This window comes from Colletes latitarsis, chromosome 1, assembly GCF_051014445.1.
Source record: "Colletes latitarsis isolate SP2378_abdomen chromosome 1, iyColLati1, whole genome shotgun sequence".
In the NCBI taxonomy this organism is placed as follows: domain Eukaryota; kingdom Metazoa; phylum Arthropoda; class Insecta; order Hymenoptera; family Colletidae; genus Colletes; species Colletes latitarsis.
Window position 1 is genome coordinate 35,414,185 of NC_135134.1, and position 17,789 is coordinate 35,431,973.

General features: G+C 34.5%; 2 protein-coding genes across 8 annotated transcripts in view; both read right to left on the minus strand.

The window, feature by feature from the left end:
• Window position 1: 1 nt before the first annotated feature.
• Window positions 2-8,160, minus strand: Mrpl3 (mitochondrial ribosomal protein L3). 3 transcript variants are annotated; one of them, XM_076783625.1, is made up of 8 exons: window positions 8,150-8,160; window positions 4,024-4,104; window positions 3,799-3,883; window positions 3,488-3,718; window positions 3,270-3,401; window positions 3,037-3,197; window positions 2,776-2,965; window positions 2-277 (listed from the first exon to the last, which is right to left on the minus strand). In XM_076783625.1, the coding sequence occupies exons 2-8, from the start codon at window positions 4,083-4,085 to the stop codon at window positions 41-43; spliced, it is 1,098 nt and encodes a 365-aa protein (XP_076639740.1). In that variant the 5' UTR covers window positions 4,086-4,104; window positions 8,150-8,160; the 3' UTR covers window positions 2-40. The 3 variants fall into 3 exon arrangements, with proteins under 3 accessions (XP_076639740.1, XP_076639729.1, XP_076639720.1); XM_076783614.1 differs by lacking the exon at window positions 8,150-8,160 and adding an exon at window positions 4,207-4,351; XM_076783605.1 differs by lacking the exon at window positions 8,150-8,160 and adding an exon at window positions 4,207-4,351 and having other exon boundaries at window positions 4,024-4,145.
• A 1,224-nt stretch (window positions 8,161-9,384) lies between these two features.
• The window catches only part of Crag (DENN domain-containing protein Crag), a 30,889-nt gene continuing 22,484 nt past the window's right edge, over window positions 9,385-17,789 (minus strand). For 4 of the 5 annotated variants that reach the window (XM_076783281.1, XM_076783274.1, XM_076783298.1 and 1 more), the window contains 5 exons: window positions 16,072-16,316; window positions 15,721-15,979; window positions 15,231-15,632; window positions 13,374-13,546; window positions 9,386-11,123 (listed from right to left, as the gene is read on the minus strand). In XM_076783281.1, coding sequence (XP_076639396.1) covers window positions 10,987-11,123; window positions 13,374-13,546; window positions 15,231-15,632; window positions 15,721-15,979; window positions 16,072-16,316 — 1,216 coding nt within the window. In that variant the 3' untranslated portion in view covers window positions 9,386-10,986. Of the gene's footprint in view, window positions 11,124-13,373; window positions 13,547-15,230; window positions 15,633-15,720; window positions 15,980-16,071; window positions 16,317-17,789 lie in introns of all 5 variants that reach the window. The other variant, XM_076783307.1, reaches the window with a different exon arrangement.

Consider the following 17,789-nt stretch of genomic DNA (forward strand, 5'->3'; position numbering starts at 1 on the left):
TTTCCTTCGAGAAACATGGTATTTTTATTACTTGTTACAATTATGATTCAGATGCGAATTCGATCGTGGCATCATTGAATACGTGAACTTCATCATCATAAATATTTTCAGGAAGTGTATCTTCGTTGGTGTTTGGTAAATACGTAGGAAAATGCGGCGAAGATATTCTTTTCGTTGGAAGTATCGAATCGTATAAATAGCACATGTTGTTCGTTTCTCCTGGTACATTTTGAGCCAATACCCAAATTACATTATATTTCGTGTTTATTCGTAATATCTGCAATACAAAAATGTTTGTTAATGATAATATTAATCTTTACACTACAAAACATAACTCATTGATCATTGATATTGACTTAATCCATTTCCTTTGTTGTAATTATCATCTCTGTTAAAATTATATCAAATTGAAGCTCTTTATTTGCTGTTATACATAGTGTAAATCATGCAATCAAGGCAAGTCATCTATTTTTTACTGAAAAGTAGAAGAGAGTAATAGAAAACAAATTTTGTTATTGAATGGTGTAAAATTTTGATTTCCTTATTCAGTGTTCCCATTTTAAATGACAAAAAGAACCTTCTCAACTTTTTCTTAAACTATATTGCGAAAAATAGAAATGTTTACAAGTTCAATGAAATATTTGATATTTTGTAGCATTCTCAATGACAGTGACGTTATTCAATATTGTATAAATATCAGAGCTCATTTGTTGCTAGTATTCTAAAGAAACATTGTTCTTAGCTTTATGAATAGAAGAAAAACTTAATGAAAAAAAGGAGATCCTTTACGATAAAAACTAAAACAAATGAAAAGGTCGTATCTTGAATTGTTACAGGGATACAAATTTTTTTGTAAAGGTAATTCTTATAAAAATCGATGAAAACTGCCAACATTAAGGGTCAATGTTTTTTAAAGAATTTTGAAATCAATAAAATGATGACTTAAACCCCCCTTAGTATCACATGGACTACAACATATTTCGATTTGAACGAAATCCCCAACAGCGAGTAGAATAGTAATCGATTTGGTGTGGAATGATGAATTGTTGCATATTTCTGGTATCAAAATATCCAGTAAAAATATTTTAAAAATTCACTCTGCATACAATTTTATTTACATATTAAATTATTAATAGTGTACGTTTTTTTATTCTACTAAATACTCAATATAATTTCATATTTTAGTTCAATACTTGAATAGTATACAATGAATAAAATGTTTATTTAATTTTTTTATTTTAAATTTAGTTCTCTTTAATATGTATTTAAGATAATTTTTAGATTTTTTACAAATGACAAATATATCAGAAAAATCAAAAGCCATAAGAGGTAACCATCATTATCCATGTATCTATTTTGCTAAATATTTAATCAGATCTTGAGATGAGAATATAGAATTTAAACATAAATTTTTATGGAAAAAAAAAGATTTCGTATATTTATTCTGTAGATAGTATGTATCGTATGAGATATATAAAATGTAAATTTTCTTCTTTTACATGTAGAAAATATAGAAATATGCAAAGTGTCTTATATTTCTGTCCAATACTGTAAGTCCGGTGAACAAACAGGCCACAAAAGTAGTCCCCCCCCCGCTCTATCCACCGATTCGGAGAAATACCATCAAGTGCACTTATTACACTTATGCACAATATACAGAATCTGCCATTTTGATACCACTTTCTCTGGTAATTGTTTAGCAGTATGTTTTCTGATAAAATTCTTAGTGCAAATCATGGATATGCTTCTATTCAATATAAATGGAATTTATGATGCGTGTCATAGGACACGCCTGCTGATTACAATCTTATATATTATTTATCTCGAAGTAACTATATGTTTATGAATTGCTATTGCAAATACACCGATTTACAGTAATGCCTTGAATATTGGTCGACATTCGAGGTCAAAACTGAAGGGATGTAGATTTTCCAGAAAGTTCAATGTGTCTTCTTTTTTTTTTAAAAACTCCGAATGAGATAGATACATAACACGGCACATCAATATCTCACAGGTTTAACACCAGAACTACCGACAATTATAGTGTACTTATTTGTACCAAAGAAATTAAAACGATATATACTTGAAGAAAAGTATAATGCAATGGAAATAAATGTTTATTCATTTTATAAAAACCTACGGTAAATTTTCGAAAGTCCAGTTGAGTAACTTTTTTACAATTTTTATTAGAAACTACGAATGTTACTGTTAAAAACATAAACATACTTGACCGCCGACATAAGAGCCAATTCCAAGAACTGGTGGGGAAAGTAATCGCCTAATTTCAAAAGAAAAATCCCGGCGAATTTCCAAAGCATTGTTGTAGTTGTCTTCATGACATTCTCTTTCGATGTAAACAAATGTAAACTTCATAGTGGTAGCTGTTTAACATGTGAATTGAGCTCTACCGATACCAACAACAAGTTCAAGATTACTATTTTCTAACAATGTCAATTTAAAAAATTCACTATTTACCGTTCTTATCATTTATTTGTTTATATGAACGCTACAAACTAGATCGTCAACATAGGAAAATAAATATTGCACTAAAAATAAAAAAGTATGAAGTTCTAATTAAAAAAATGAAGTTGACTTTGAAATCTCTATGCCTGCACAAAAAAGTTATGCTATCATATGTCCCCTATTATAACATATAACTTTTTTCTATAGAACATTCTTTTCTATGTTTAAAATAACGGAAATATTTCAGATAGACAGAGTTTCCGTTTCATCCTGTACGAGCAAAATAATTAACTAATAATAATTATTGACTACCTTTACACCTCTGAGAATACGCCAACGATTTCCCATATGTCCAGGCAACTTGGTCCCAGGCATTACTCTAGCTTTCCCACCTCCTGAACCTATATTACCTGGTCTTCTATGAGTTTTCGTTACACCATGAGTGGCAGGCATACCTTTGAATCCCCAGCGTTTCATAACACCCTGAAAGCCACGGTCTACCCTACATTTATAAATATTATAATTTATAATTAAATGTCTAACATAGAATAAAAGTATTAGTAATATGTTTACGTTTTTCCCCTAATGTCAAGGAATTGTCCAGGTTTAAAATGAGCTGCACACAAAGGAGTTCCTGGTTGAAGGGCAGCATCTGGTGTAACAACAAACCTCATTAATGTTTTCTTTGGTCTAACTCCTGCCATGTTAAATATTCCATAGTACTCCTTAGTAATCTGTAAAAATAAACAACATGAACATTACATTTCAGTCAGAAACATTAAAAAGGAACAAAAATCACAACATACTAGCTGTGGATCAATATTCTCTGCACCTATTACAAGGCAACCATTTTTTCTTTTGATTTGTCTTGCTTTAGGGCCAATCACTGGATTATATTCTTCTGGCGGCATATATTTCACAACTTCATTATCTAAGATCTGTAAAAAAAAATGAGGTACATAATAATTCAGTAAAATTGTTTAAAATAAAAAAATGATTCTACAATTACAATAATAAGTAGTACCTGTATTAAACTAGTTAGTACTTTTTTTCCATTTTTCAACCACATTGGATACACTCCTATCTTTTTGCCAATTAAACCAGTACGCCTGGAAAATGGGGTCCATTCTGTAACTGGTTCAATTACTTCCATATTCAACGGTGATTTGTGGTTAAAATTGAAATGTGTTTGGTTTAAAGCAGACATTTCTGAGAGAAATTCTTTGTTTTCAGGAGTAAGCGATTCATCATAGCGCTAGTAAAAAGAATAATATTACACATTATTTATAGATTGAAGAGAAAACAGAATGTAATTTTTATTTTAAGAATACATACTACGCGTAGTGGTTTTGGAAGCCATTCTGGATGACGCTTCCTTGGAGGTGGATTTACTCTACTGCGTACTCGTACAATGTCAATGCTAAGAACAAATTTTTGCAATATTGTTGTCTAACAATGAAATCATAACAAATGGTAATTATGTAAATAGCACATCATTTTTTTCGAATAATAATATATTTACAAATACCGAGGGTACAAGTATGATTGAAATATGCATACCTTACTTTCATACATTTGTTAAAAAGTTGAAAGCCATTCAAAGTTTTTAGTATCGATGCCATATTTACAGAATTAGTAACCCTATATGAATAATATTGTAACAGTGAGATGCTAATATAACCCTAAAAAGGAATACAAATTATTACTAAATAGATTAAGTTTTACATAAACACAAGTAGTTACTTAATGTTTGCACGTAATTTAAAAATGCAATAATTATAGTATATCAATGGTTTTTATCATAATTCTGTGAAAAATTCTAGCCACATACAACACATTTAAAATAAAAGGCTATAGGTTAGAGCAGTATGGTAAACAGAATTAAGTGCATCGAGAATGACAATAGTAACGATGAATTTACTATAACCTCTAGAGGAGCAATGGAGAACATATACATCATATTTTCTCTAATAAAAAAAAAATTTTTTTCTACTGTGCCTCTCCTTCTCTTTCTCTTTCTTTGAAAAATATGGATGTTTGTTACAGCTTCAGTACCTAAAGTAGAAATGTAAGGCTTATTCCATGTCAAATCTATTAACTCATTCTCTGCCAATGATGCTTTTTTATAATAAACGTATTTTGAAGTACCAGTTTAATTGTTCAATGATTATTTTTTAATGAAGTATCATTGTTCGATGGAAACTATGGGAAGATGATAGGCTTCTTTCTTCAGGAGAGGTGAAGGATAAGATAAGATCAGGCCTCGATGTATCATATGACTCATAACTAATTTGAATAATTTAAATAAATAATAATAAAATATAATTTTTGTAAATAATTTTTGATCATAACTTTTATCAATATGTCATCAGAAATAAAATTACAGAATGCATTGTAAGGCTACTGATTTTTCACGTGGTCGATATTTCAATTCATTAGAACACAAACTCTTATTAAATCGGTCGTATAATTGGTGATTAAACTATTGTTTATAAAAGATATATTTATTTTGAAACGTGTAATATTGATACGGTGAGTACTATGAAATGGGAAGTATCGATAGATCCACGACATTCTAACTTTACAACCGGTTCTCATTACAAAGAATAAATTTTAATAAAATACATATCATATTACTTGTTCAGAATGATTAAATACTCTGTCGAAAGAAGAATCACTTTTAGATCAATTTTTGATTTAAGCTGACCATGACAATTATTTTATATATCCAGAAACAAAAAGAATAAAAGTTTGTTTTATTAGAAGATCAAACATTCTTCGATCGATAATCGAATAGAAATGTTCGTCGTCTCACGTACCGTCCTTCCACGAAAAAAAGGCACAGCGTGTTTACATCCCCACTCCTGTTGCAGTTCGCTGACTCACAGGTATTGGTTGAAAACGGTGACGGAGATCGATGACAGCTAATTAGCGGACTGCAGCAAGTGTGGAGATGTAAACACGCTGTGCCTTCTCGTGGAAGGACGATACGCACTCTATGCGTAAGAAATGTGACTTTGTGGATCATAATTACATGTAATCCCTCCAGGGGTGCCCCCCTGAATTTAATTACGATCTCTTGTAATACAGTTAGAATTTAATAATTACTTAATTATAATAATTGTTCATGTATTTTAATTTTTTTTTTGCTTTTGTTACAGTCTCTTATTGGAATTCGAAGTCAAGGAATGTTTCGTTGGCACGTAAACGACGCCATGATAATGGGCAAACGACTTGACAATTTCACAAGAGATATTGGTAAAATTTAAATTATTATAACAATAAGTAATACATATATTCATTATTCATTTACTTACTTTTGTCTATTTGTTGAGATATTCGTTATAAGCATGATATATAATTTTAAAATCAATCAGTGTTAAGATGAAACATAAAAATGGTTAACAAACTTTTTATTTACTTCGATATATGTATATGTTTTCTTTTCTGTGATATTTCGAAATAGTGTCGGTAGACATTAACGGTAAATTGGAATGTTACATTCTAATCGCGATAGAATATTTCCGAGTATTATTTATTTAATTGATTGTTTGTATTTCTGTCTTTATGAATTATTGTAATTGCAATTTGCATACATATTTCGATGCCAGTTTAAGCAAATGTAAAAACTGCGTAATTGGAATATGCTATTCAAGCATGAATAATCAACGAACTTTAATTTTTTCAAATTTTGGAATATTTATAAAAATCACGAGATATTCTAACACTCGATAAAATAAACATAACCAAAAACATAATCACATAATTAGAACTCTTATTGCAAAAGTTCCTCTTATTAAAAGTAATTACTTTCTTGGATAATATTTTATCCACTTGTAATTATATAACATAATTATTAATTACATAACAAAAAATATGAGCTAATGGTTGGAATCTTCCTCGTATAGTTTAATATAATTATAGCTTCTTCATCACATTCAAAGCGATCAATACTTCGATCGTTTATCGGATCGTAGTTTTCGCTACATTTAGTTTTAATTCTTATAGTTGAATTTCATTCTCCCGCGCACCCATTTGGTTGTCTAGGCGGCAGGGGAGGTGAACCCCTTGGGGGCTCCGAAGCTACGTTCGTGGGGCCGCAAGGAACGTCCATCGTCGATTTGACGTGGCAACCCCTGCGGCCCTGCGACTCGTCTCGGCCCTGCGATTATGGGGGCGCTAGACTTTCATCGTGTGCCCCCATACCTGAGGAAGATAGTCGGGTCCTACCTGAGCGACAGGTGGATCAGTTGCACCGGCCCGGACGGAGTTACAATGCGGAGGGGAGTCGTGCGCAGTGTTCCGCAGGGGCCAGTTTTGGGGTCCCTGCTGTGGAACATCGGGTACGACTCGGTACTGCGGGCCCCTCTGCCCGCTGACGTACCACTGGCGTGTTATGCCGATCACACGCTGATGCTCGTCAGCGAGTCAGACTGGAGAGGGACAGCGCGTGCCGCAGAGGTGGCGGTGGCCATCGTCGTCGTCGAAATCCGCAGGCTGGGCCTAGAGGTGGCACTCCAGAAAACGGAGGCCATGTATTTCCAAAAACTTGGCCCTCAGGGGGTGCCGCCGGCCGGCCTGCGGATCCGAGTTGGGACAGCCTACGTCGAGGTAAAGGCCCACATGAAATACCTGGGCCTGATCCTCGACAGCCGGTGGCGCTTCGTCGAACATTTCGACCGCTTGACCCCCCGTGTGGAGAAGGCGGCTGCCGCGTTAGGCCGCCTTCTTCCGAATATCGGGGGGCCAGATGTTGGAGTCCGCCGCCTCTATGTGGAGGTGGTGCGTTCAATTGCCCTCTACGGGGCCCCAATTTGGGCCCCACAACTGGATGCCAGCCGGCGCAGCATCTCCGTGCTGCACCGCGTCAACCGTCGGCTGGCCATCCGGGTTGTTAGAGGGTATCCCACCATCTCCCACGAGGCGGCGACTACCCTGGCTTGTCTCCCGCCCCTGGAGCTCCTAGCCTGGAGAAACCAGTTGGTTTTCAGGCATTCCAGGGAGCTTTAGGAGGCTGGGAGGCCGCCAAAGGAAAAGAGGCGAGCAGTCGAAGCGACGAGGCGTCATGCCCAACAGACCGTTTCGTTCGTGTGGTTACAACTAATTCAAGTTGGCAGGAGTGGCAGGATAAACCGGATAGGCTGTCCTATAGCATGACACAGGTGCTCACCGGGCATGAATGCTTTGGTGAGTACCTGTATCGAATCGGGAAGGAGGCGACGACAGTGTGCCACCATTGTGGTGATGCCCAGGACACGGCGCAGCACACGCTGGAAGTCTACTCAGCGTGGGCAGATGAGCGGCGTGTTCTGGAGCAGGAAGTTGGGCGGAGTCTCTCGCTGGCCACCATAGTGGCTAAGATGATGGTTAGCGAGAGAGCATGGCAAATGGTTGTTAGTCATGTCGCAGAACGAGGCCGCCGAGTGGCGGAGCGAACGGGCCGCGCATCCCGCTCGAAGAGGAAGGGCTCGAAGGGGGCCCAGGGCGAGGCGACCTTCGCCTCCAGGCACCCTCCTATAGCCTCGAGGTCCATGTGTCTCTCACCCTTTCCCTTTCCTTAATCCTTCCCCCCCCCCCCCTTCCTATTTTTGGTGGACCTCCAAGACGTGGAGTAGCCCGTCAGCGCTCTCCACGCTCACCACATCGGTGGCTGGAGGAATGACGGGCCGCCGCTGGGGCCACGCACCCGTTTGGTTGTCCAGGCGGTAGAGGTGGTGAACCTCTACGTGGCGCGTCCCCAAGTGGCGAATAGGGGCAGCCGCTGGGATGGGATGCGGGGATGAGGTCATCAACCTGAGAAGGCTGGTGGCCGCATTCTCGCATGGTATTCCGGAGGTCGGAGCGAAAACTCCCGCGGACCAAACACCGGTATGAATGCTTTGTGTGTGTAAGTGGCCCGGAACATGGGATATTTGCCGCGGGTTTTACCTAAGGCTGCAGGTTGGTCAGGTGGCTGCGGATAAGTTCTGCGGCCAACGTGGTCACCTGGACGGCGGCTGAGTCCCATGTCACGGAGCCGCGGGCGCTGGTGACCAGGCGCCTGCGGTTGAGTGTGAATGCGGTGAGGAGTGCCTCCCACCGGGAGGGGCCTGAAGAGGCACGACGCGGCGGGGGACTCTGTGATGTCTCATTAGAGTTCCCGGTCCCCCGTTTAGCGCCTGAGGATGATCACCGGGGTGTTTTAACCGGTAAGAGTCCAGACCTAACCCGCCGGTCTTCCTTTTGAACGGGCCCGCGGGTGTCCATGAGGATTTCCCACGTACAAAAAAAAAAGTCGAATTTCATTCTGACTCGATACTGGAATTTGGCAACGAAATAGTAATGAGCGATTAATTCTATTAATCGTGACTTAATTTTGACGACTAAATTTTTAATCGCTTCCGTTAATCGATTAATTGCTCCAATGTAATTAATTGATTGATGCTCAACTCTGGACCGTAATGTTTTCATTTCTTTATAAAACAAAGGAATTCCCGTAATCCTATTTTCTACTATTGCAAGTGACATCACAGTGATAATGGAGCTCTAAAATCCCAGAGAAATGGGTTGAAAAAATCTCGTTTCTAATTATAAAAAAGTTTATAATTCTCTTGCTCATAAAACTACTACATGAAAGAGTTCTAAATGCTCTTATCATACTACAAAATAAGTCAGGACTGGCAAAAGATTAATTGATGATGAAGAAGTTTTTACATATTTCTGTCCTATAATACTGTGAATTGCTTCGACTACTCAGCAAACTTACGTCCGCATGTTAACATTGGGGGGAAATCCATTTGGATATAAAAATATGTCAACCTGCATAAATCTTTATCAATAATTAGTTTAGTTGAAATAGGTTGTCTTGTCAAATAAAAATAAAATACATGTTTATAATGACATTATTGTATTTCATTAATAAAGACACATATGAGTTTAGTCAAAGATAAGTGATTGCATCAACTACACAGATCAAAAACTCATTTATGTACAATACCATGACTGACTTTTATTTATGTCTTATATTCATAATGTAATAATGAACGAATATACAATAGTACATTTTTTACAGGGTTCATAGTGAAAAGTGCATAGCATTGTCACATTAAACTATGTGTTGTGTTGTGTTGTGTTGTGTTGTTGTGTGTGTATGTGTATGCGCGCAGGCGTGCATGTGTATATATATGTATGCATATTTCATTCTTACAATTTTCAACAGCCAATACATTGTATAATTTACTTACGTGAAGAAATGGTTTTACAAATATCAGGTACATATAACGTTCTACTAAATGTTCTTGAAATGAAACACTTTTACAAAGTAAAATTTTTCAAAAAACATTGATTTAGTTAAATTTATTTGCAATTAAAATTGGATGTTATTTAACATTTTTCTTATAATACAATTATAATTCGCAATTTTATCATAACAGACAATAAATAAATATTTCAGTCAAGTCAATGCGAATGTTCGTATCGTCAGGTACTTAAAATTCGAATCTAGAAATTTGTAAATTTCCTACATTATCTTTCAACTAAACACAATATACATATACTGAGATACAAATTTTCAGTGTGTCAAAGCTTCGTCAAAATGTTTTATAGAAGCAAGATTTTGTGTCTTGAACATCGTATTTGGCAAAGGAAAAAATAAATATCCATTTTTAATCGTAAACAATAATTTAAAAATCATTATGTTGCAATTTTAAGATAGAAAGCTTTTATTTTCTTGGATACAATAATGTCTATGTAATGTAAATTTGAACTGTAACTTAAAAAAGCATTAATTTACTATGATAAATATCAAATGAAAATCTATGCTACGAGTGTGAACAGCACTTTTCATCGTGAACACGTAAATTATTGATTGAATTATTGGTCACGAATTATTTAACTGTTCCGCTTAAAAAATCAGAAAATGAATATTGTCTTTTGTAATATTATATAAACGTTGAGTTACGTTATACTTCGCTTTGTTCGAAACACAATCGTGGTCATTTAATCAGTATTTGATGATCAAAACGTTGGTAGAAATATACCAAGTATGTAATTCGTACATTGAAAATTACGATTGCGCTATTCATATAATGCGTGAATTTATATTAAAGCAATTAAATTCATAGTTTTACGATCAAGTCAGTTTCTTTGGTACTGAACGATCTTTAATATCACGTTCATCGATACAACTAAGAATATTCACATTGACATAAGAAATTATATGCGCGAAAACGTATATACGCAAACTATTTTCAAAATAAAAAAGTATTTATAGTAATTATATATTTTAAACATGAAAATTGTATTACTCCACAAGCGAGTTTGTGACGTCGAGTGTCCTCTCGGTTATTTTGTTAAAAAATAAAAGTTTTAGCGATTGAAACATAATAATTCGTACACATTTATCTAAAATAATTGATTCGCTATTAATTTTTTAAGGATACATAAATTGTTTCACATTGAAATCGCACTTGAACAGACGAATCTATAATAATTTCCATGATAATCTAGTCATTTTCACAATATATTACACCGTTTGCATTATTTTTACACGCTGAGTTGCTTAAAGTAATGTCTGCAGAATATTGACATCATTGAAGGCGGAGCATCAATTTTACACAACAGCTTTTGTTCTTCTTCCGTTAATCTTTCTAGTGATAAAGTATATTCTTTGTCGAAAACACCTAAAACATGTCAATAGATTGTTTAAATATGAGACTAGTTAATGAACTAACTAAATATTTTAAAAATAGAATAATATACAAAGCATTACCAAAAATGTGGAACCTTTTTTAGGCATTTACCATTTTTCCATCTGAAGCCTCATTACTACACTCACACAAAAAAAAAACACTCATTCGTAGCTTTAATACATTTTTTCACTAATTTTAATAACTGAAAATGTGTTAAATGTAAATTTTTATGTTCACCAATGTGTAACAAAAAAAGAAAAATAAGTAATTGCAACAGGAGACTGTATAGGAAGACTATATGAACTTGAGACATATAATAAAGCAATGACTACTATGAATGGACATAGTACTAACTGTGTTCATGAATGGCATAGAAAGTTAGGATATAGGTATCTAGAAGTATTAAAGCTGATGGCAAAGGAAAATATTGCAGCTACGAAGAGGTACGCGAAGTATGCATAAACAGAAAATTAACATGGAAGTCTTTACCAAAGAAATCTAGTAAAGAAACAAAGGACATTCTAAAATTGGTTCACAAAGATGTATGTGAGCTCATGCAGACCCAGCCGATTGAATCAAAAAAGAAAAGATCATAAATAGAACGCATCATATTAACCGAAAATAGCATTTTGCTAAGCGTGAAACAGCGGAAAATGAAATTGAGCTCCAGCACGTTCCATTAAAAGAATTAGTGGTGGCCATTCTAACAAAACCCTAGTCAAAGGAAAAAATAATTAAACATTGTATACCATTGACTGGAATTGTATGATGATATGTAATCATTACTTAATGTTAGAGTAAAAGTAACGGTTCAGCATATCTAAAACGTTATTAGGAGTAACGAATGTATGTGTGTGTGTGAATAAAAATGGTATGACTCATTACCTGGAATAGCAATGAATGAGACATTTAATCAAAATAGAGAATACGTATAGAGTGGACGTACAAAATAGAGATTAAAGAAAGCAAAGTTAAAGTGGTGTGCTAAGTGTAATCGTGTAAAATTCGTATATTTCATTTCTCTTTTATTTTGTTATATTTTGTGTTAAAATCTGTGTATATAATAATTCAAAATTATATGTCCGTTATTCTTTTTCTCCTTTTTATCTAACAGTAAAAAATAGTTTTTGTTTCCATTTAAATAATTGAATAAAGATTTAAATTTGCGGTAAATATTTACTTTAGTGTGAGACACAGGGAAATAAGTACCGAAGGGCTGATTGGCTATTAATATTAGACATTGTGAAAGACAAAACGGTGGAAAATGATACAATTAAAAAACTTGAAGATATACAAAAAATAATCTGGAGTGTATTTTAAATAAATTTAATGTGTTATTTAAAGAGGGTTTAGAAAATTATAAAGGCTAAAATTAACAAATTAGTAAATAATGGTGTCTTAATTCTTGTGGAGAGTAGCGAATGGACGACGCCTATAGTGCCAGTTTTGAAAAGCAATGGACAGATTAGTATCTGCGGGGATTATAAAATTACGTTGAATCTAATCCTTAAAATTGATAGAAATTAAGGAAAATTAATAGAAATTAGAGAAAGATTCCAAAATGTTGACAACGATCTCAACACATAAGGGTAATATTTGGGCATGCTTAGCGCCATGTCTATTTCAGAGAGAGATGGAAAAGTTATTGTCGTGAATTAAGGGTAATTAAATTTTTTGATGATTTCTTAATTACTCGATTGAGCTTCTCAGGAGTGAGCTTCGTAAGCGTGCGTCAACGGTATCTTTTTAATTCTCTGTATCTAATCTCATTTATATATAATAAAACATTTAAATACATTATATAGTGGCTTTGTTCGAAATCTGTTAATTTTTTTTCGGAGTTTTATAAAGAAATATTAAGGATTATTATTAAAAGTTCTCATGTTTAATATCATTATTATCTTAATGAATTCTTCTTAGCATTACATTTTGCAAAAAGTATGTTTAAAGTTTGAAATTATTCACTAGCAATATATACCGTTGTGTTTCTCTTAACATTAGCTATAATACTGTAATGATAAAAATATTTAAACAATTATATTAAATATTTATTAATATAACTAATATTAAATATTTAATATAACTCGTGCAAAAAGTTTTGCCAATTACAACATTTGTAGCTTTGAATCAAATTTTGTTGACATTTTTTCGTATCAACAGCAACGGAGTTATGTTTAAGGCGCTCGAGGTAAATGGGACACCTTGTATATTTATTTGTTCACTTAATAATATAAAACTTACCTTGATCAATATTTCCTCTACCCAAAACGGTAAATGCTAAAAACAATATATCTCGATATATAGAAAATAGGGGTTGGTCAGGTGCTTGATTTCTGCTTCTTTCTAAGGCCACTCTTTTTATAGGTTCTGCTAAGTCGTTTCGACGAACGTTCGTAATTACTAACTGCATTAACCTAAAACAGATATAAGTCTTAGTTATTTATATATATGATAATGAAATTCATGAATTTTTAATTATAGAATGTTATACAACTATATGTTGTTTTATACATCACAGAATTTAATACTTTTACTAGTTTATGTATCATATATATTTTTTTGAACGAAACAATTTCTCTGTTAAAGCAAATGACTGATCTAAAGTTATGTAATAATAATTATAGCAACTAATAAAATGGCAAAGAAGATGATTTTGATGCTAATGTGTAATATATTATACATTACTGTAGACAAAATTTTCGACAAGTTTTAAATATTACAATATATAGAGTAACTCTCTAATGACAAAATTTAAACACAAAGAACACGAATAAGATTTTTTTCCAAGATCGGTGAACTTATGTAATTAGAAAGAGAAAAGCAAGGTAGGGTGAACCCCTACGTGGTGTGTCCCCAGGTGGCGAATAGGGTAAGCCGCTGGGGTTGCATGGGAGGTTGGCGTCACCCGATCTCCACGCACCTGTTTGGTTTCGAAGCGGCAGAGGAGGGGAACCCCTACGTGGCGCGAGGTGGCAGATAGAGGCAGCCGCTGGGATGGGATGCGAGGATGAGGTCATCAACCTAAGAAGGCTGATGGCCGCTTTCTCGCATGGCATCCCGGAGGTCGAAGATAAAGCTCCCGCGGACCAACACCGGTATGAATGTGTATGTGAGTCGACTAGGGCATGGGATATTTGTCGTGGGTTCTTCCCAAGGCCGCAGGTTGGCCAGTTGGCTGCGGGTGAATCCTGTGGCCAACGTGGCCACGCAGCCAGCAGCTTAGTCCCATGTCACGGAGCCGTGGGCGCTGGTGACCAGGCGCCTGCGGTTAAATGGGAATGCGGTGAGAGGAGTGCCTCCCACCGGAAGGGATCAAAAAAGGCACGGCGCAGCGGGGGACTTTGTGATGGCTCACTAGAGTTTCCGGTCCCCCGCCAGGCGCCTGAGGATGGTCACTGTGGGGTTTTAGCTGGTAAGGGTTTGGCACTACACATAGGTCTAGTGTCCATGAAGATTTCCCCACGTATATACATACATATATGTATATAAAAAGATATATCTATTGCTCTTTGAGGAGCACGAACGACAAATTAAGAACCACTGCTTTAGGGGAAGAAACAATTTAAGAGCGAAGCAGGACCGTAAAGGTTACCCATTACGTTGGACAGCACTGTTTTACAGTGTATTTTTGTGTTTTTGCATTCTACCATCTAAAAAGAGTAGAATAGGTATGATATGTACTTATTTTTTCGATGCCTTTTTCACATAATTCGTTTAGAAAAGTACACAAACTTCAGTAATGAATTGTATAATATTTCAGTTGAGAATGAAAGTCGCATCATTCTTATGGGTTTCAAACTTGATTATAAATATTTTAATAATAAGACTCCTTTAACAAACATGGGTAAAAACCATAAAAATGATATGTTATTTGCAGAAAACACGACGAAAAAGGGAACTGCCTACCGACTTCAGAACTAGAATGTTATGCTTCATTTGTAAAAGCGTTTCAGAGTTAACTACGTACAGATAAACTAGAAAATAATTCTATTACGGATACAGCTCGGAAAGATAAGAATATATAGAATTAATTCTAATATTTATAATGATGATTTTACATGTTGTGTATTTATGATATGGTATATGAATTCTACTTACATTTTATCTTCTGTAATATTGAGCTTCCATTGAAGGTACATGGGTAAACGATCCATATGAAGTCTTTCGTTGTCCCACATAGTTTTAACACCTACTGCACCATAATTTATTTGATCCTTTTTCTTATCATTATTCAACCATAAATCTGGGAGATGACTTGTTAAATTAATCCTTTCAAAGTACCATATAAGGTTCCAATATACTATTGGATGTTCTTCGATGAATTTATGTTTTGTAAGACATGAATCACCTTCTTGACTTAAGACACTTTCTAGTTCCTTTCTTAAAACAAGAGGATTTAAATATGGCACTGTGGTGGGTTCTAATAATTCTTTCGGTTTATCCAAAAGTTCAACTAGTGCTCCCATTAGAGGGTCATTTTTTCTTTCATTTTTCTCGCATCTTTATAAACATACAAATTCACAAGCGTTGTAAATACAAAGTGTATACAATATATAATGCTAATGTAATACATATATATTTATATTACCTGTAATCTAATATTGTTATAGTAAGTAGAGGTACTGTCGCTTTGTCACAATATTGACAGACCGTATTCAAATTTGAGTCCTCTGGTTGCCAACCAGCCATTATTTCTTCATCATAGAGTATAGAGGCACAATGATGACATCTACTAGCACTAGAGAGCACAAGTTCAATAGCAATTCGTTCATCCAATTCTCTTGAACCTTTTGGATATAAATTTTCGGCCAAATCACACAATGTGTAAGGATCTATATTTCCGTCTCCTATTATGAAAGAAAAATATTATATTGAAAATCGATATTTTGTTCTGCGTATTTATTTTTATCACTGCAATTAAGTTTTTAATGTTACGAACCAGATATTCTAAGAGCTTCGGTTCGATCTTGAACAGATCCGTCTGTCATGGAATCCAACGATTCATGCGATGCTCCATGTGTTATTTTATATTCACGTTCTTTAAGTTTTACTGGTGTACTAGTCGCAGAAATAGCTTCTTTAATTTCATCAAACTTTTTTGCTACTGTCGTAGCAGCCGATTTTAAGCTATTTAGGCCACCGAGTATTATTTCATTAGATTTTTTCCCAGTCAGACTAGTCGAGCTGAAACAGATATTTTTACAATAAAAATAATACGAAAATGGTGAACGATAATGTCGTGAAAATTAGTTAGATTTATTTTGAATTTAATTATAATACCCAGCTTTAAAAAGTATATACTCTCTATCAAAGAATACAGATTTCGTAAATACATATTCAACAAATCTTTGTTGATTATGAATTTTCCTCATAAAATAAAAAAATTATTTTCCTTAAAATCCACTAATACAAAAATCCATCATAAAAGACAATCAACATATTTAAAGTGGTCGCAATAGAAAATGTACATGTGAAGTCTGAATACATGAAAAAGTTTCTTATGAGTATGCATGTTATTCATGATAAATTATAATTGAAAAAAATAATATTTTTTAATTAATAAGAAACTTTTGAGGAATGCCATTACATCTGCTATTATATACTTTCTCTAACGTTTTGATTTTTCTTTCGGAGATTTTTTTCCAACGTAGATATACTTCACTGTGTACGGCTTTTCAATTTTATGGGAAGAGATTTTTATTGTAAAATACACCGTTTATCTGAAGAATAGAATTACGTCTCGTATTGTGTAACGTGTTTAAGTTAAAACGAGTATTAATTTTAAAAAGAAAACATTAACATAAAAAACGAAATTTACATCCAATGTATTGTTTTATAGCATTTAAGGCCATGCAGACAATAAACGTTTATCACAAATGAGAAAAACGAGAAACTCAAAATGGTGTAGATTTTATTCACGAATAACGAATACAAATTTGAAATTTATTTATAAACTAATTTTCGTTTATGTTTCATCCGCAATTTTATTTCTAAATTAGATTCCATTAATAAACGCTAGTAGACTGAATGAAATTGAACCAATTCTGAAAATGAACTATCAATACTTTTTCAGATAAAATGTTAAAAACAAGTATTTTTATGTACACTGGCCAACAAAATGATAAATGCTCGTGTAGTGCGAATGTAAAATAGCAAACTGTTATAAACTACACAGAGTGTTCGGGCACTCCTGGGAAAAATTTTAATGGGAGATTCTAGGAGCCAAAATAAGACGAAAATCAAGAATACCAATTTGTTGATTGAGACTTCGTTAAAAAGTTATTAACGTTTAAAGTTACACCTGTAGAACAGCAATCTGCGGGCAGCTGCATACGCGTGATAGTGTTTCTCATTCACAAAACTGTAAGACTGTCGATACGTCAGTGAGTAGAGTTTCTCATGCTAAATGAGAACCACTATCACACGCACGCAGCTGTTCGCAGATTGTCGTTTTACAGGCGAAACTTTAAACGTTAATAACTTTGTAACGAAGCCTCAATCAACAAATTGGTATTCTTGATTGTCGTCTTATTTTGGCTCCTAGAATCTCCCATTAAAGTTTTTCCCAGGGGTGCCCGAACACCCTGTATATTTACTTTTTTTAGAACAGTCAGTGTTGTTTAAACTCGTAAACTAACAATAGTTAAATACAAATTA

What these genes read in the sequence shown, in the direction of transcription:
- Mrpl3 (XM_076783625.1), bottom strand. Translation starts at nt 4,085, where the DNA reads ATGGCATCGATACTAAAAACTTTGAATGGCTTTCAACTTTTTAACAAA. An exon ending in CTTGACATTAGGGGAAAAAC is followed by an intron (nt 2,966 to 3,036) that starts GTAAACATATTA and finishes TTATAAATGTAG; the next exon opens with GGTAGACCGTGGCTTTCAGG. An exon ending in GTATTCTCAGAGGTGTAAAG is followed by an intron (nt 278 to 2,775) that starts GTAGTCAATAAT and finishes TTTGTATTGCAG; the next exon opens with ATATTACGAATAAACACGAA.